Source organism: Helicoverpa armigera, chromosome 7 (assembly GCF_030705265.1).
Source record: "Helicoverpa armigera isolate CAAS_96S chromosome 7, ASM3070526v1, whole genome shotgun sequence".
Lineage (NCBI taxonomy): Eukaryota > Metazoa > Arthropoda > Insecta > Lepidoptera > Noctuidae > Helicoverpa > Helicoverpa armigera.
In genome coordinates this window covers 8,339,517-8,360,279 of record NC_087126.1, presented here as the reverse complement: position 1 = coordinate 8,360,279, position 20,763 = coordinate 8,339,517, and the positions used below count along the sequence as shown (strand labels likewise).

The window sequence follows — 20,763 nt, the reverse complement described above, 5'->3', positions numbered from 1 at the left end:
GACATTGATATGAAAATAATATTTACTCGGCTAATTAGCTTCACTATCTATATTAATTGAATGTTATTAAAAGAAAGGGGACCTAAATACCTACAACCTAGAAACCAATGACACAATATTATCAGGATTCACAGGAAAGTTGATTGTAAAGCTACCTTTATAAATTACTGTTAATGAAGAATTCTTGGAATAAAATTGATAAAAGCTTTAAGTAAATTTTCCTTCAGGGGTTATTTTACCTTTTTTAATAATTTCCGATTAGTGCCGCGAATCATTCGACTCCTCGCACTTAAGATCATTTTGTATTTGGTGATTTCAACGGTATATTAAAAGAACTATTTACCGCACCCAGTCCAGACTATCTGTATATTAACCAAAAAGTAATATTGAAGCTATTGCAGTGAAAAAAGAAAAAAACTAAAATATAAGTAGGTAGGTTCATGTATATCGGAGCCTTAAAACCTGCAAAGTTTTCATAAAATATTTATACCCTATGGATTTCCCATATTGTGGTTAAGATCTTCAAGTATATTATTTTATCGATCCCAAATTATTGTTTACTTCAAGTATTCGAACGTGATGCGCCAATGAACGATCGATTGTAAGCTGCAATTTTACAAGTAAAACAGGTCACTAATATTATGTACTTAACTATTAATTTAATGATTTCCTCAATTATTTCTAAGTACATATATTAATAATATGCCTGTACCTACCTACTGCATTTATTATTGCATCAGTCAAATAAATCAGTACTTTGTTTAAATAATTGTTTATTTATTCCTTAACGATGTATAAAAGCTGTGAAGAGAATCTTTCACACTTTAGTTCAAATAATCGGTTTCTACTGTAAGGTACATCTCATAAGAATGTAAGTATCCTACGGACTCATATTTTTTAAATTTATTTATTGTTTAGTATAATATCGATACTTTCTTTAACCTATCAACGAATTCAAGGTAAACAATAAAGGTATAATTAAATTACTTAATGGTTTCGATATAATTCTAAATTAATTGATATTAAAATTTATTTATAGGTGATTTTGATAAATGTTGGTATGCATAACACTCCTACCTGCTACAATATATCCAAGTGCAGAAATTAGTCCCTTCGGGATGTGGGTGAAACTGCGTGTGGAAGCTAGTATTTAAAATAATGGCCATTGGTACAGAATAAGCTTAGACAACATGAGTCAGTTCTTCAGAAGTCACAAGTTTTTGTCTCAGTATAAAGCATTTTGTTAATGGTATTGCATCATCAAATGCTTACTGTTTAAATATTCGAAGCACGTTAATTATATGACATACTAGCAGTATTCCCGCGGTTTCACCTGCGTCCTTTGGGGAATACTGCGTGTACCGTGATAAAAAGCCTATGTTAGTAATTTTCTGACAGCGAAAGATTTTTAAAATCGGTCCAGTAGTTTTTGAGTTTATCCATTACAAACAAACACGCAAACAAAAATACAATATTTTCCTCTGTATAATATTAGTAGGACTAGCTTCATTTGCGTTAAATTCGGATTTTGTTCAAAGAAACGAAGAAATAACAAACACCAGCCTATCCAATGTCTATAGATATGACCTATATCACGATTTGAATAAATATGAAATTACACATTTTAAGGGAAAACCCAAACGCTGGATTCGAAGATGTTACGTGATGTACGCACAAACAAACATTTAGGTAAAAATGATAGCACAGGGTTGCCCTGACAATTATTTTTCTCTTTATCTTCCTTGTACAAAAATGTCTTCTCTACCGATTTAATACATTTATAGATAAAGTACTTAGATTAGCACTTAGATAAAATCTTCTAGTTCTATCAAGACGATATGAAAAACAAACCGCAAAAGACCTCAAACTGAATAATGAATTAGGAAATACATATTTATCTATCATGATTATTCGATAATTGGGTTTCTAATAGTGGGTTTGTTTATAACCTTAACTTATATGTGTTATCATAATGAAGTTGCCACATATGAGTGGTCATGACGTCATTAAATATGATCGGTACTTATGTATCTAGTATCTACATATGTTGCACGTTCACCGCTGACCTCTAGCCTATAATCTCGTAGAAGTAATTCAAACTATGTTGGTACAGATTGGTATATATGACATAGAAAAGTATCTGTAAATGTTTATCCCATTGAATTATTTAACAGTTGAATTATTGTTGCGTGAACATTTCACATTCATAAACTTTAAAATCCTCGGGTAGCGCGCACCCATCCACTCCCCAACACCTTCTTCAAATCGTCGGTCCACCTGGCGGCGGCACTTCGCCATTCCACTAACATCCATTCCGTTTAAATCTCCGTATTTGCTCAAAGTCTTTGGTACATGAATGATTGCACTTAAGTACCTAATTGAAATAATCGTTGATCCAGCCGTGGCTTTGTGCTCACTTTGAAAATAAAAAACAATATCTACAATTTTCCTCAACATGAAGCAAGAACCACATTATTATTAATTTTTTGTCACTATGCGACAAGAAAATAATAAGATAGGAATTTCTATATGCAGTCTTCCAAACACACACCTTGTCTAGTCTAGATCTTGTGACACCTGACAAACACCTTCAGACTGCTGACCAGAACCAGTTACTCCATCAAAGAAACTAGTTTACTTGTCAATTTAATGCAAGCTAAGGTTATCGGTCTATAACCTGTCTGTTAAGTAGGTATGCATTATGCTTATTAAAAAACTGGTTCAAATGAACAAGATCATAAAGAAGGAAGGAAAAAATTGCAAAAAACTTGAATTTTGCGAACACTTTCTGTGGAATTTGTCTTTCCAGTTGACAAAAAATTACAAACGTTTTGTTTTGTGATTAAAAATATGTTTTAGTAGATAAGGCGACAAATGGGCGTCAGTAAATAAAACACAATAGGTATATATTATTTTTTACTATTTAAGTATCAGACTTTATCGTCCCACTGTTGGACACAGGGCTCCTCTAATACTGAGAATGATTGAGCGTTAATCACCTCGTTTGCTCAATGCAGGTTAGTAAATATATTTATGCACAGTCCAAAATTTTAAGTTTTGAGTAACACACACAGAATTTGAGTGAAAGGGAAGTAAGAATATTTGCAGATTCACACAATGCCTTGATGGGCGAACCTATCAATTGCTATGTAACAAAACAAAAGGTCTACCACACGCCCATGCGTATGATTATGAACTTATGAGTAGGTGTACAATCATACAAACACTGACCCGGTGAACTTTATACCACCTTTGTAAATTATCAGCTTTTATTGAATTGATTGTAGAATGATCATTATTTCTTTTCTCACACTTACCTTCTATTAAGGTTGGCCTTTTTGTTAATAAAAATCTTCAATAAATCTACGTAAGTTATAAACATGTGCCTTGAATCTTTCAGATCCATTACAATTTAATTAATTCAGCTAATTAAATCATAAAACTGTACACAATATCCTAATTTCAATACCCTTATCGGCGAGCAAAGATTTTTATTTCGTTTATAAATAGTGATGATGTATCTCAAGTTGACACGAAATCGTTGGGCAGATAACCCGCGCGAGTGAGACATTTCTGGACGATAGTGTTCAATGAAACTGCTGTGGCTAAATCACTTCAAAGAGTTTGGCATAGCGGGGCAAAACCTTTTTTTATTTCATGACGTAATAATAAATTTATTTACAACGAAAATATACATATACAGATTTACAAACAACATTGAAAAAAAATTGTGAACTAGTTTTGCGCTGTTCAATAATAATGAAACTTTGTGTTGTGAATTAGGATAAACAATGTGAAGCCTAGTACTGCGATTATGATTTTAAAGTGGTAATTAAAAATATACACTAGGCACCGCAATATTAATTGATTTTCATTAATACATTCATAGCAATAGAGGAAAATTCAAAATAGGTAATATGTCATCGTTTAAATGCAAATTCTATTAATTCTAGATAATGATTAAATGAATAAAATAATAATTAATATACAATAATTATATACGTTAATTAACGTCCTATGCCTTGTCATTTTTATTGGAACTCCTTAATAACGCACTTTAATTACTTACTGATATAACAAAAATCCCCAAAATCCAGGTCAGTGACCACAACATTCTTAATTTGAAGATTAAAAAAACAATCCTTCAAGCACCTTTATCTATAGCGAAAGAATACTCGCTCTCATTTGAAAGTCGAAGCCGTTATCAACGGTTCGTCCTCCGGCCGAGGCAGAGGTTATCGCTGCCTCCACTACTGTGATCCCATCCCCCCTTCCGACCATCCTGGGACACTCACTGATGCACCAGTCAACAGATAACTGCTATACAACAAACATCGCATCGTAAAACATTTTAAATTCAAATTCAAATCTCGAACACTTTGATAGGCGTTCGAATAAACATACCACAGATAAAAAATACGAGTAGTTATTATCTAAAAAGGAGTTAATTAGAATAGTAGTGTTGCGATTGTGGTGAGGTTCAATATTTGGACTTAATTAGTTGGAAATGTTAAACGGGAAGTTTTTGTTGTGCGTAGTTTTAGTTGCTGGTAAGTTTTGCAGTGTTATCTTTAATAATGCAGTTGTAATGTTTTGTAATTTTATGTGATAAATGTTTATGTAATTATTAAGTAAATAGTTGAGGTACCTACCTATCATTTTAATATTTTTTTATAATCCGCTTGACGTAACCAATCATTTTTTTAAAGTGTAACTCTTGTGATCTCCAAAACGCCCTAAACTTAATGACATACTCTCACCACCACTGGCATACGTATTCTCTATACCAGGTAAAATTACTTACCAATCAATAAACCCAACAATACCACGCCTTTGTTTACTACAAAGCAACACAAAGACCGCTCGAAGCCGAAATACGCGGGAACCATTAGACCGATTGGCGACTTGATCCTAAGGTTATCTCCACACGCCCACCGAGGGCAGCGCACATTTATTATTAGCTGTGAGTAATCGATCATAGGGCAGACATACGGACGACGGCGAATGCAATCTAACTGCACCCGTTGCGAATATTAACGTTCTATAGCTGTTCTTGTGATTTCTCCCGCGTCTCTTGAAACGATCTGGATATCAAACTGAAGTGGTTTAAACGTGGAAACGAAATTCAAACATGCTAACATGAATTATAGTACTTTTATTTTTGTATTAATGATCAGACAGTCGCTCTATGTATGTATGCTGGTACTCAGATACATCTGGTTGGATTGAAAGACAACCCCAAAACCAAAAAGTTAAGGGCGATGGCTCATGGGACCACTATCTTACCTGATGCTAAAAGAAGTTGTGGTCGAAAAAGGAGAATGATTGCCTAGAAGAAACCTATTCACTTGACTTCAATACGTATATTGAAATACCTAGGTTGTAGCTATCAGTAGGTACCTAGGCCTATCAGTACCTGCTCAAATCTTCATTTTAAATCCACATACTTACTTGGCATGTATATAGGTAATAACAATGTACTTATAACCTATTCATAGCAACATTGGTTTAGTATTCATACGTCATAGTTTATGGCTATTTACTTTCATAAATTGTTTCATGGAAATGGCTCCATTATCAGTTCTATATTTGTTTTCCTTTCTAATTATATCGTCATAGATTCGAGGCTCTGTGTTTTCCAACCTGCGCATTACATTGGTCTAATAGAGGTGTAAATTCATAAATTACATACAAAATGACGTATCTCAAACATTTATTACAGTTACTTACATCCATTATAAATCATTATGTTGTAACTACACACTATTCTACTTTTCAATCAAATTACTATTTTAAGAATCTTATAACTTCGAACGACTAAAAAAACGAAATAACATACGAGTCAGTGTGATGAACCTCTTTTTAAGAAGGCGATTGAAAAAACACATCACGATTTAAAAGCAGTGAAGTTATGAGATAATCTTGTTTCTAGTGTTATTTTATAGTTTTTTGCGGCTACTGTTTTGTTAAATGACCAGCAACTACAAACCACTAACATCGATAAGTGCGGTGACGTAATTGACCTCATCTATGTGTGACACTGGTGACACTAGTGTGTGTGTAGCTTCGCATGTGTGGGTAACACTAAATAGTGGTGTGCACTATACCGGCTACTATCACTATCTGTAAATGTTTACATTAATTTGTTAATTAATATTATTTACGTAATCCACTATTTATTTCAAGTTTGATCTCTCGATCAAAGTTTAGATGCAAGTACGGTTGTACCTTACAGTACCTTTGCATGCATCATGTCTATATAGCTGAGTTTTGATGCTATAATCATCATCCTTTTTTGTTCTCGCAATGCTGGGCACAGGGCTTCTATCACACAGAAAAGGTTTGAGTTTATAATCACCACGCTTGCTCAATGCACGTTGCCGTTGGTGATTATTGTTATTCAACGATAACGTAAAAGTTAATAAAGAATTGATAGGTATGGTATAACCATTAAGTACATTGTTTTTCTATTTATCAAGTTATTTAATTGGGTTAAAAGTATTTGTTTTATGTTTACTTAACTGATCATTTTCTTTCGCTACACAGGTATTCATAAAAACAATTTGAGTCTCTGATTAGGCTGATTCATGAAGACTGAATCCATAATATAAAATTTGGGACAAGGTTGTTATTTTTTGTACTGTGACTTAAGCCATGCCGTTTTAAGTCTATGTTAGCCCTGTTACTGATCTCTGGCAGTCAGATCGGCAGTCACTATACTGAATTCAGTAAAACTCTGCGCTTACCTCAAGACGTACAAAAACTCATAAAGCCCTGAAACTTCTGATTCTTATTTATCTCTTCCTATGTTAATTTAAAAACAATAACCTATCGTATGACATAATATAACTAATAAATAAAACTATCTATTATGTTACGTCTGGCATGGCATGATTGCCACGATGAAGCCGCGTGCCATCATTATCTCATGAGAAACTCATTGATTAGAACTTTGTAGAAGGTTAATAATATAAAACATTTAGAAATATGGATGTTTATAAACAAAACAGGAGGTTTAATTGATCATGTTAAGCTTATGTTATTTATTTTTATCAATAAAATAGTACGCTAAACTGGTATCACCACAGCACTCTTGAACATGGATTTTTCTCCATTTGGACACTTCATCAAATAAAATCACTTTTATTTGTTAACACAGCTATGAAATTCATAAAGTTTCATTGCAATAGTTATTTGTTATACAAGAGTGCAAAGTTGATTTTTAACCGCGGGCTCAATTTTGATGACTGAGCAAGCGAAGGATTCTAAAATGAGCGATAGCGAGGGAATCAAAAGAGCACAAGGTGAAAAATCTTTGCACTCGAGTGCAACACGTAACTTTTCATCCCACCTCATCGAGGAAATTACTAAAACAAAATGGCGCGCACATATGAGTGTCAAATTAAAAAGATGTACCTATTAAAGTTCATTTATTTGAAAACCCAGTTTAAAAATGAAACGAGGTTAAAAATCTATGTAAAAACAATAATAAAAATTACTTAATTAATTGAATAATTATTTTAGGCAGTATTTTATTTGTTTAATATGTATTTGTATGAATAGTCTTATCAAGATTGTCACAAATGGAGTATTGCACACGATGTTCTAAATTCAAATCACTTTGCCGCTCTAGAGGATAAAAACGGCTTTTGCGCTCAGATATCAAAGGGTAAAACTACTCTTTCCGAGATGGTGGGATGAAAAAAAAATTTAATACTACTCGTACACATAAAAGAATGCCTACGGCGTAGGCCCTTGCTACGATTTTATCGTAGACCTATTTTAAAAGCTGAAAAAGTTCACCCAAAAAAATTTACTCAGTAGTCTTTCGTGTAAATGAGAAAATAAGCTAGTTGCATTGTCGTTGGTATAAAATAAACATGTGCAGTTAGTATCGGTGTCTTATCTCTCGGCACGAGCCGCTTGGCTCAGCAGATTGCTATCCATCGAGAGCAAAGTCGAGTCAGGTCAACAACGCAGTACTTTGTCTCTTGATTGATCCACATGTCATCATCATCATGATAATAGGCAAATAATTCATTTAATTAATTATACGGTATGCCTAGTGCACAAACTATAGACAGGGAATAGAAGATATTAAAATTTCAGTGCTTTTTGGTCTCATAACGTGTTTTCTACAGTAACAGTTTTTTTCTACATTAACTAAGTATTGTTATTAAAAGTAAGGTACACATCATACGTTATATTTATGAATTGAAGAAGACGATGGAAGATGGAAGACCCAATTGTTCAACACAGTTTTTTTCTTTTTAACCAAACTTTTACGCATATTAAAGTGGTTAAGAGTGGTGTTAGTTCGGGTGCTATAATTTATGTAAATTTTGACGTAAAGTTGTTAATGAAAATATCTTAATTTAATTAAACAGTCTAAGTTTTAAATAAAAAAGTCACTACTTGATAACTTTAATATTTCCTCGGTAACTATTTGTAACATGACCTTAACTAAACTGGGTAAAGCCAACACATTATATCGATATGCCTATTATTGCCTATTACAAATAAATTGTATTAATACATCCGCTAACCTACTCCATAAGTGGGAACTACTTGCCTTATTAATACTTATAGAAAGTGATTTATGTTTCCAATTAATCCTACATAAATAAGCAATATGTTGGTTTAGATATGTTGTAGGTGAATTACAAGTAGGTACTCGTTGAATAAGTAGTAATACAATGTAAAACGTTAAAAAGCTATTTTCTTTTTAACAGCTATAATTACAGATTTCAATAAATACTAAATTTATTAAAGGCTTATGTAATTAAAAGATTACATAAGATAAATATAAGAATTCCGATTTCTTAAAGTTAACACAAAATGTCATGCATACGACAAAAATTATTAAGAAAATGTAAAATAATAAGTCAAACGCAAGTACGTTTACAATTAAAATTGGTATTAGAAAGAACACAAACATTTATTTATCCATATAACCACCTTTTCACGATTCAATACCTATAAAACCGATAATGACTAAATTCACAAAAGCCTTATTTGAACAACTAAAACAGAATCCGGTCTCACAATCAGTTAGGGCCGCCGTACACGGACTGCTCGAGCAGTTAGCGGCTGAGTGAAATACACGGACCGCTCGAGCGGTCGGCGTCGACTGCTTGAGCTGTCGGTTGTTGACTGCTCGAGCTACGACCCAACTGCTCGAGCAGTTGATTTTCTACCACAGTCGAGTCATGGATACTGACGAGGAAGCACTGCTTTTGCTGCTCCTGCTCAGGCGGAGACGACGGCGGCGACGCCAAAAGAGAAAATTTTGGGTTCATCCAATTTTGCAATTAAGAGAACAATTAAGTCGGAGAGCTGTCGACTGCTCTAGCGCAGTCAACGGCTCGAGCAGTCGGTGTATGCCTCGCAACCGCTCGCGAGCGGTCGACGGCACGATGGAATTTCATCATGCAGTTGACGGCTTGAAGCGGTCGCGACTGCTCGAGCAGTCGTGTGTACGGCAGCGAATGAATGCCTATAGTTCACTGCGCGGTCGCGGCTTTAAGCAGTCGGTCTCAACTGCTTGAAGCAGTCCGTGTACGGCGGCTCTTAGACACGCTGGGAAATTCTGAAGGCGACATTAATCACACAGAACTAAAACGTAGTACTATGAATCACTAAGGAAGTACTACTATCCACTATCTACAATCATTTAGCCTTTCTGGAACCGACACAGTAAGATAAAAAAACACATATTAATTACTTCATTCTGGGTCAACTACGCAGTTTGTATACGCAGTTAACTTCGATACGAGTTACGGCCGGTTCACACATGTCTCCGTTTTACTGTCCCGTTTTATCGTGTACGTTTTTTTTTCGTCGATGGCGTATGTAGTTGTATACAGAATACTGTGCCATGTGAAGTCACTCATACAACTACATATCGACAAAACGATACCTGTAAACGGGTAAAAGCAGGTATGTTCTTTCCTATCTGATCTTTATCTACTGCGTTACGGATCGGTACAGATTTTTGATAACTTCCACTGTATATGAGTGAACTAGTTAAGTAGGAGTGTTGGTCATAAGTTCGTTAGTTGACCTTTATTTATCTTGTTCGAATACAACCTTCAATGGGAATCTACTATTTAACTAGAGGAAGATTTATTTACTTAGTTCAAGCAAAAGCTCGAGAGTTCTTGACATTGCTAGTAGAACTGATATTTTTATAAACAAAATTACGCCTCATATGAAATTTTAATCAGTAGGCCATTTACAAAAAAAAAATGCGATATTTTAAAACGGACACATCTTGCCTACATCCTCACTGTAGCCTATATTTATGTGCTGAGTCTTAAGTGCACTTTAGATGAGAGTACATTTTTCATAGCAAAGTAAAATTTATGTTCAGCTGTACTTTAGTATTAAAGAACTTAACACTTAATCTCAGTAAAACACTTAACATTGATAATTACGATAGAAAAATATCCTGCATAAGAACTCGTACCTAAATGAAAGAAATGCCCGGAGATTTTTCAAGAAGCTCGTATATTCTTTCAATTAATTTGTACAAATGAACATAGTTCTAACATATTTACTCGACAAATGTGAGTCAATGAGAAGGGGCGTGTGCATCTCACTGTTTACATTGCGCCCACAGCCGATAGGACGCTTCACAAATGCGTAATAAGGATGAGATCACAGGAAAAGTTTAGGAAAATAAATAACACTGATTAGATTGAAAGGTCGAACAAAATGTCACACAGTAATCAAGAACAACTGTTGAAAACAATAATGGAATAAAACAAGAAACAATTAAGCTACGTTTATGTCCCCATTAATTATATCGCCGGTTAAGCTTTTATCGCGTACAGCGGTGAGTCGCGAGCGCATTGTTTTGATGGAGATTTGCGCTTACGATCGGTTACAGGTCAAATTATATCATGCTTTAAATTAAGATAGTGACACTTTGGTATCTGTTGTTATTCCTTCGTTTTTATATTGATATCGTGAAGTTTAGTTTAATGTAATGTGTTATGCTTACGGAGTGATAAGTGGACCACTCCTTATTAAGCTTTTCATCATGTATTTTAAATTCGTGGATGACACCTAACATACACCAAACATTAATTCAATTGTAATTTCATATTTTAAGGAAATTCGGATGGAAAACGTTCTGAATCCAAAAATTAAAATTTTCGAACGTTAACCTAATTGAAAATTCCTTTACATTCCAGCATGGAACGAAGTACAACCAGCCAGTCTCCCGTTCCTGCCGTCCCGCATCGGTGACGCGAACGAGATCGGCGAGGCTCCCGACGTGAGGGTACCGGCTGAGCTCATGAGGGCGCGAGTGAGGGAGGGCGTGCCCCCTCCCCTGTGCGCCGGCAGATGTTTCTCCCCCCCAGCTGGACCTGTTTGTGCCTTCGATGCCACGGGCACCGCCAGGACCTTTGCAACGTTGTGTGATCTGGAAGCAGCGTCGTGTCGCGAGAGTACATGTAAGTTTGCATTCAGCCGCTTATATTTCAGCATCTGCCGAGGCGTTTTGACATAAAGCTGGACTAAATATTTGACATAAAGCAACTGTCTACATGACCTCCTTAACCCGGACTTACCCGGACGCAATACACTATATTTACAACATTTAGCCAAAATATTACTCCATTAAAATTATGGATGACATTTATTTTGACACTCGAATCGAATTGTAATGAATAAAGTATCATATCATGTAGTATCTGGACTTGAAAAAGTATTTTGTTTTATTATTCTTTTACGTTACCTCGTAGATACTTGTATCCTTGCATTTTATCACAGTCAAGGAGCTACAAGCTACGTCTAAACAACCTCATTATTTCTCATTTCAGATTACGCGATCGCGAGTCGTGGAGAATGCTGATGCAGTGACAGAACACGCAAAGTGCATTGGTTCTCACACAAGTGTAAGCATTACGTATCGCACGACCTGAGGACGTTTGCCATATAATGCCAACCATACGTATTAACTATAGTAAGCACAGTGTAGCTATATCCATACAGTGGCCCTTCGACAACCATTCCTAATGTACATTGTTCGTAGCTACAGCAAATTAACCAAAAAGGATGACTTCAAAATATCATCGTGGCCTACAAAACAATACCTTATTTATTACACTGACCAAAGAGCAAAAACAATAAAATATAGATAACCTTGGCATAAAAAAGATGCGACCCATAGACCTTAATAAAAAATGGAACCTGTTTTGAAAATGGAACAGTAAATTTAAATACAGAAACGGGCGTCGCAAATGTCAACTGTCTGTCATCCCAAATTACAATATGGCTGCTCTGTCCAATTGCTTTGACCACCCGTGTTGAGAAACTGTATTTAAAAATAGTTACACTGTGGTACCAGTAAGGATATAATTATTATCTAGGATGTACCTGTCCATAACAGTCTAAATTTTATAATATATGAGAAAATGGTTTAAAAACTCGAACCCCTAATTAAACTAGAATGTACTTACACTATATCAATATTTATAGTTTCCATCTATTTGGTGTATCGTAAAGTTCATAAAAAACCGCCTAAAGTGTTCGTTTTGATTTTATCAATTATTCAATTTAGATTTGATTGTAATAATCGTCTGTGTCCTTTAATATTTAAGATTTTCAGTAGTTTGATGCTTACTATCTAAAAGTAAGTTTTTGTATAATAAGCTAACATAGTAATGTAATTTGAAAGTAGAAGTAGAAGCTTTGATATTTTGGTGACCAAAGATATTTTTTGTGGTTAGCAATCCTTCACATTATTAAGAGCTTCCGAAAACAGTCAACTAATGCTTTGAATTGAGTTCTTGCAACTCGCAATAAAAAAGCAGAATAAAATGTGTAAGAACACAGAATCTGAAAAAAATGAGAATAAAAATAAGTTTGATACTCTTTTTATGAGTGAAGGAACACAAATAGTAATTACAACACCTTTTAAAAAAAATCTGCAATAAATCAAATTGCTTTGGAGATGTTTAAGAACATTTGCTATAAGACTTTGGTCAAAAAGTTCCTAAAATTCCAAATTTCTCATATTTCTTTAAGAAATTTTAGCTCTTAAGTAGTTGTAAAATTAACGCCAAAGTCATGTTCAAATAAATATTTTAGTAATGTTTGTAATTGTAAGATTATTTTAAGTAAGTATATATTTCTATTTATTGTACAAAGTACGGATTGTCATGACTTATATAGACTGCTGTTCGGTCGTCGTTGTCATCATCATAGACGAAATTTAGTTTCAATAAAGATTTTACAACAAGAATAAATCATGTATGTTATTTGTTAATTTCCCTGCAGCCTTTCAGTTGCGTAAAAGGTATCAGGGTTATTTGTACTACACCGCCAACTTCCAAGAATACACTAAGTACTAACTTGTTTTTTTCAGGCAAAAATAAAAATATTTAAACTGAACGCTCTAAATGTTTTGAAGTTAAAGCGATATAGGTACAGTAAATTAGGGGCTATTTTGCCTTCGCCTTAAATTAATCAAAATATGATTAGTAAGGAAGGATTGGTAATAGTCCCAAGCAGTATAGAATAGTTGCAGTATGATATTTATAGAAATGCTCCTAGAGGATACATGTTTATTTGCCCTTTTGCTCACATACCTACATTAGTGTTTGCGCATACGCTTTCCTTATATAACTCCCACGTAGGTGCAACCTATGACTGGAATTACCACTATGCATTTTTGTTGATAATATTATATACTAATAATGTGGTATATTATTAATACATTACCTTACCGGATGTACACGAACTACAAATTCCCAGTAAGTAAATAATTGTGATAGAACAACATGCCACATAATTAAAGCTTCTAAAATTCCTCTTTCCTCGTATAAATATTTCAGCTGCTGAAATCCTTCCTGTTAATCTGTACTAGTTATTATAAAGCTGTAAAATTTGTCTGTTCTCTCTCTCCCTAAAAAAGATACAGTATTAGATAGCCTATTAGATAAACGAAAACATATCCGAGTTCGCAGAGTAGTTACCACGGGACGTTGGTGGAAACGCTTTCGAAGCAACTGTTTCACAATCTTGCAATAAGTTTCTGATAAAATTCTCTGTACATTGGCAAAATCATCCTTGTTGCAAAGGTTTTATCCTGATGCGTTAAATAATTCCCACAACCTTCGCCTCAAAATGCGAAAAACAGCTACATATAACAATAGAATCATACATCTTACTATTTGGACCAGGTTTATAGCCTATACCAAAAGGACACGTTTGTTTCAAGTAACGGCTACATAACAGTTACCTCTTTGCAGAGAGAAAACCCGTTACTTTTCTGCATTCAGTTCCTGAAAGAGTAGGACAACACGTGAACGACACACAACAGCCCAACAACCGTTTGTACGGGCGTCAAGCTGTCTATATGACTACCACAAGTAGGTCACAGCGGTCGGCCTATTGGCCCGATCTAGGTAATGTCAGCATGAAGTAAATAAGCGATAATCTTGGGTGAAAAACATCTGCTATCCGGAACGTTGTGTTATCATTTGTTTATTTTGTTGGCACGTTTGTGCAGTCATGTGATTGCGCAGATGCGTTTTATGGGCGATTTGTATAGCTGTAGGTAGGTAGTAGCTGGTTTAGAGACGAAGGAGATATGAGTACTAAATAGTAGAAGTTTTATTTCATGATGAAAACGACATTCGCCTCTTTCTTCAGGCAAGCTTAATTCCTGTAAAAGTTTTCTGTTACAAGAAGGTCTAAGGTACTATTACATATTGAACCACATGAATGTCTATCAACCTCATCCATTACACCATTTCCTGAATACATCATTAAAAATTGAATATAAGTATCTCAAGATTTCCTTTAGTGTTTTTACAAACGGAGAGCCTGTTTAAGCAAAATATTTCAACCAAAAAGGCGGAAAAATTCAGGACATGTCCTATTTTCTTCAAAGCAAAAGGTGTTCGTATGTTCACGGCGTTTAGAGTAACCACTGCTCTACTATCTCAAAGGCGCCTGTGCTAGTAAACGGAGCAAAGGAAAATAAACCGAGGCACTGGGTTTATGGTACTTTTAAATAGGTGCTTAAGTGTTTTTCATCATTTTAAAGGCTACTAACGTTTACTAGTATAGCGAACTTGGTACTGGGTTCATTTTCACAGAACTTGGAACTCTGGAAATCTAAACGATAGTGAACTAAGTACTTTACTGTATTATTTTATCAAATATTAATTTAAAGTTTTTTGGCTAATGCATTCCTTGGCCAAACATTTTGATCGACAGCTATTCTTGAGTTTTCATTTAATACAGCTAAAGCTATCAAGAAATATCTTGTGTAATTTCTCCTTTAATAGACAAATATGCATGATTTAAATATGTCAAACTGCAATAAATAATACTGTTCTAAATTATAATAATTCTCAACTAAAACAACCAAACTGTTAACTTACATCATTTAATACACATAAAATAATCAAAATATAAAATATCAACACTCTTAACAGTATTTGAGGGTACCAAGCTAAATCTCTAATCACAGCTTCTTTGATGTTAGTTAATAAGCGAAGAACAATTTATTTTTCTTAAAATAAATCAATAGCCTTCAATATTCAGAGAGCTCTTTGTAATCTTCTTGACTTAAGAGAGGCGGATTCCGTCTGAGCCGGCACACTCGCCTTTGCTGATCTTGTGAAGAGCTGAAACAAGAAACAAGAAGGTAAGTTTTTGTAAATATATTTATTACATGATGGGTAGTTGTGCTGGTATTGAATTGTAAATTAGATAAATGTAAGTACGTTCCTCTATCAAAATTAATTGTATCTGACTGAAGTATTCAAGTCAGCCTTTGAAGCTCGGTAAAACTTTATATTTGTAAAAATCAATGTGCCAACTCCAATGTGAACTCTAATAAATATATCGTGACTACTAATTTTTAATTGCACGTTTCCTAAAAAATACCATTAATCAAACGACGATCTATACCTCTAGATATGGCTGACATATTAAAACCAAAGCTAGGAACATTCGTTCATGACCAAGTCAAATCACCCGCAAAACCATTTATCTACAAACTAGTTGTAGACCAGACATAACCAGACAGCTTACGTCCTGTGGCATACATATAAACTCTATATAAACTACATAAATGTATGAACATGAAAACGCCATGACTCACAATCCGGTTAGCCACAATAGTTACCACAGATACATAAGAGTCACGCACTGTTGCACAGCCTCTATAGTTCTATATTGCTTTATTCGATGGGTGTCAATGGGCACCATGAAATGAAAACTCTTTGTTACATATTTTTCTTTATGGTGTTTTTTGCAACGTCACGAGCTACTGCATTTGGGTTTATGTAATTTTGGTGTAATGGGAAATTGAATCATGGCTCCAATGTACTGACATAATTGAAAGGGTCATTTTATTACCACGAAATAGTGTACCGATTGAGTATTTGATATTGTTCGGTACAAATTAGTCATGTAAGGTTGTGTAACATTGTCAAATCATTGTTATGTTCATTGTTTATGGGTGACGGTGACCCTAGATGCAAAGCAACTTTGACCCGTTGACCGCTAAATAAATCCACTTATTCATAGGTGATCATTGTTATTATTGTTTGAACTACGAATCAAATACTTGAATCGGTGTTGCCATTATTAGAAGCTGTAATTGCTAAGAACATAATAAATGTCTGTAGAAAACACAATTCATTTTTACGATAAAAAAATACGAGCATTTTTTTAGCTGCGTAACATTGGTTTTTAGATCGTATCTCATCATACTTAAATACGTGGGTTTTGGCTGGCAGGAATTTACAAGGAAAACTAAGCCTCCCGGAACGTAACAACGGTTTTACAAAATAAATTATGTTTTCGACCTTCAATTGTTTCGCGGTATTCGTTTTTTTTACACCACATTCTCAGTATAAACTTTGTTTGATTATTTTTATCCTAGAAAAGGTAGTTTGGTAATACTTAAATGACTTCTATCCTCATAGAGGTGCACAAGTATTTATCTTTCACACTGAAAATCTACCTTAATATGATCATAAATCAGTGTATTAGTGTAGCCGGCACATAAGAACTAACAGTGAGTGATAGTGTACAGTGTACCTAACCTATGCGTAGGGGAAACAGCACCGCATGGCTCCATCAACGTGCAACTCCACCATCCAGCACATGTAAGTCTCTTTTCTTTCACCAACTACCTTCACTCATACATGTATCCCGTGTCGCCTATTCACTGGCCAATTTGTTTTCCCACACCAGCTACGGTCCTTCGTTATAGACATACGATGGTCTACCAACCACCACACCACGACTCCTCATTATTATAAAGGAATAATAAGACCGTAAAAATGTCGTGGTGGCCTAGTAGGTAAAGAACCAATCTCTTGAGTATGATTGTAGTAGAGGCAAGTACCAAAGCAATTTTTCTAAGTTTGTAAGTAATTTCTTTGTATAACTTGGACACCAATGACTATATTTCGGATGGCACGTTAAACTATAGGTCCCGGCTGTCAGTAAACATCTTCGACAGTCGTTACGGGTAGTCAGAAGCCATAGTAAGTCTGACAACCAGTCTTACCAAGGGGTATTGTGTTGCCCGGGTAACAGGGTTGAGAAGTTCAGATAAGGCAGTGGATCCTTGTAAAACACTGGTACTCAGCGGCACTCGGTTACTGTACTGGAAGCCGACCCCAACATAGATGGCTCGGGAGATGATGAATAATAAGGCTGTATACTCACTGTCATGATGTTCGCAGTTATAGTTGTTCATGACGCACTCATTGCCGAAAGACTTGGGCTTCTCTCCCTGCTTGCCGGCGCAGATAGGGTCCAATGCCACGGAGGTGCAATCGTGCATGCAGGCCTTCTTGCGAGCTGCCTCGGCCTTGACTTGCTTCAGGTCAGGCTTGTCGGGACGGCAGGATACTGCCACGATCACCAGCGCTGGAAAATGAGGGGATTGATATTAGTATATTGTTGTTGAGTCATATATACTTGAGGAGATTTTTTCTGGGTTGAAATAAAAGTACCCTACTTATTTTATTTTATTTACGGTACCGACTTTGTTGTTTCATATAAAGTTAAAACTGAGAAATATGTAAATATTGCTAGATCTTAAATTTAAATACTTTGTCTAACATGGTCTTAAGATATTTATGTCATACAAGACCAAAGCCAGACCATACTCAGCGACAGTTTCATACTAGTATTTTTTCTTTGAGTTTGCGGGGTGATTTATAAATTAAAGTATTGCTTTGAAGCCACCAGTAAATATTTATATATAAGCTTTCATTCTGGGAATGTAAAATCTGTTTACATATATTTGGGAAAACATGCGTCCACTTATATGGTAAAACCAACATGGCACAGATTTCCTAACAGCATTTACAGTCAAACTGAACAAAAACGTGTTAATTAAGAATTTCGCAGAAGGATGCGGCGAGCGCGTCTGAATATTTAATTTCATTACCACATAAGTCATAAAAAATGCTATTTGCAAACACATTACATCAACTCGGCATAATTTTCACATATTTCTAGGAAATCCTGAGAACAATATCAGGTATTCCATTTTTATTTCTTGGCTAGTGTTAATCAATCCTTTTATTTATTAAAGAAATCCTTTTACTTATATTTTAAAGCAATTGTAACAAATGTACAAGAGACTACTATGGACTTTTTATTTTTAAATGCTTCTTTGACACAATTAGAGCAATAAGTAAATCAAGTCCTAGTGACTGTTATCCTATAATAATCCCAAATTAGGTAGGAGGGTCGACCGTCGACCAGCATGTCTTTTGTTTCCGTAAGACATGTGTCAACAACGTAAGAGTATTAAACGTTCACCTACTTTATCAGCAATCATCACATAAATCACCTTTCTCAGTACTCCTTTACACTCATAAGACAAAGCATCTTAAAATTAATTAAATACCAGATATATCCAGCTCACTTGTCCAACAACAGGAAATATTTAGATCTCATCAAAGGATCGGCGTAGGCGCACGCGGCTGGCCTTAACACAGACCATTAAGGTCGTAAAATACTCATCTAGGTAATTACAGGAAGATACACTTTTCGCCAATGAGGACCAGTTTTGAATGACGTAGGACACAAATTGCAGGTTTTATGAAGATGACTTAAGGGCCGAAATGTGTGCAAACGATATAGTGTACTCGAAATATTGATCAGTTATGGTATTTAGAATCAAAATCCTTGAACTTAACCGCTATGGATAACAACAGGGATTTAGCTAGATCCTGGATTAAATTTGTCTAAATTGTTACGAAAATGCACACAAATAACCTCGTAAGTTTCTTGTTTGTTTTCTATGCACACAATCTCGGCCTTATTCGATAAAGGTGATTGCTCCCAATACTAAGCGATTTTTTTCATGAAATCTTAACGATTAATATACTGGTGATAATTATTGATATGATATTGTTTTACATGAATTAATATTTATTGCTAGAGTCCGTCCTCTAAGAATAAAGAAGTGAGTGGAATAAAACACAAAAGTTTCCTCTTATTGCCGTATTAATCAATCAAGAAGATAACTAAGTGATAGCAATTCCTGGAATACTACAACTACTAAAGCTTTATAATTTACAGAACCAGTTCACGAATCAGTTGTTCAAAGTTCAGGTAACAAAAAAGCCTAACAAACAGATCTGGCTAAAAACCGGACCAATGTGAATCATGCAGGTTTAATAACAAAAGCTAATTTTAAAGTCATCAATCACTTCACGCTATGAATTCAACTCTACACGTAAACATTTCCGGATTTTTCTAGATATTTCGAGGAAAAAACAAATGAAATTACTCACCAAAAACAAACAAAGTAGCTGCCTTCATTGTAGTTTTGTAACAAACGTGCGTTCGAGAGCTAAACGTGAATAACTGCCAACGCAGAGGTCCAACCAATCCGCTTTATATGACATAGGGGGGAGCCGCAGAAATGGCCGAGATTGATGCAAATCTTACACTACATATCCACTACTCCATATTAATAGCAGTTTTTTTTGTTTTCACGTCTAAAACCGTCGATGTAAACCGTATTGCAAAAACCTCGTTTGATCTGCAAGCTTGTTTGTTGTTTCAACGCAACTAGGTATCTACATCTACGTGTAGTTCATTGTTCAGAAGAGACAGTTATTTTTTATTACTATTACTTGATGTAATCTGGCCAATGTTATTCATATTTATATTTATGCTGCTATCTGCTTAAGTGATGCGTCAATGTAAAATGAAACTATATAGAGCCTCCTGTTTTCATAATTCCTTTCCTCGCAACATCTCTAATTTATTAAATTAAATAAACTATTTTTCGTCTCCCATCTTTTCTAGAAATCATCTTTAAAATACTAACTTCTAATAAACATGAATTTATTGTTTTGAAGTTCTGATAAACAGTAAAAAGTTATCTTCGAGACACTTTCAATTTAATTTGTGTAAGAAAAATAGTATCCGTCAATAAAGTAACATGTTACCATAACAAATAGCGGGACTTTGTTATTTTATAATAATTTATTTGATAACAGTAAAAAGATTAATAGCTTGAACCGTACGCTCTCTAATGGATAGTCTTAAGATTTATTCTGCAGTCCAACGACTTTTGATGAAGCCAGTCTCTTTCAAAAAATGTCATCATCCTCCGAGCCTTTTTCCCAAACTATGTTGGGGTCGGCTTCCAGTCTAACCGGATTCAGCTGAGTACCAGTGCTTTACAAGAAGCGACTGCCTATCTGACCTCCTCAACCCAGTTACCTGGGCAACCCGATACCCCTTGGTTAG

General features: G+C 34.9%; 2 protein-coding genes across 2 annotated transcripts; one reads left to right on the top strand and one right to left on the bottom strand.

Moving 5' to 3' along the window:
- The first annotated feature begins 4,271 nt into the window (after positions 1-4,271).
- LOC110372871 (uncharacterized) lies at positions 4,272-13,259 on the top strand. Its single transcript, XM_021329885.3, has 3 exons — positions 4,272-4,550; positions 11,199-11,462; positions 11,832-13,259. The coding sequence occupies exons 1-3, from the start codon at positions 4,508-4,510 to the stop codon at positions 11,861-11,863; spliced, it is 339 nt and encodes a 112-aa protein (XP_021185560.1). The 5' UTR covers positions 4,272-4,507; the 3' UTR covers positions 11,864-13,259.
- A 2,134-nt stretch (positions 13,260-15,393) lies between these two features.
- LOC110373197 (uncharacterized) lies at positions 15,394-19,957 on the bottom strand. Its single transcript, XM_021330386.3, has 3 exons — positions 19,797-19,957; positions 17,710-17,913; positions 15,394-15,650 (listed from the first exon to the last, which is right to left on the bottom strand). Exons 1-3 carry the CDS (start codon positions 19,822-19,824, stop codon positions 15,592-15,594), a joined length of 291 nt encoding a protein of 96 aa, XP_021186061.1. The 5' UTR covers positions 19,825-19,957; the 3' UTR covers positions 15,394-15,591.
- Between the last annotated feature and the right edge of the window lie 806 nt (positions 19,958-20,763).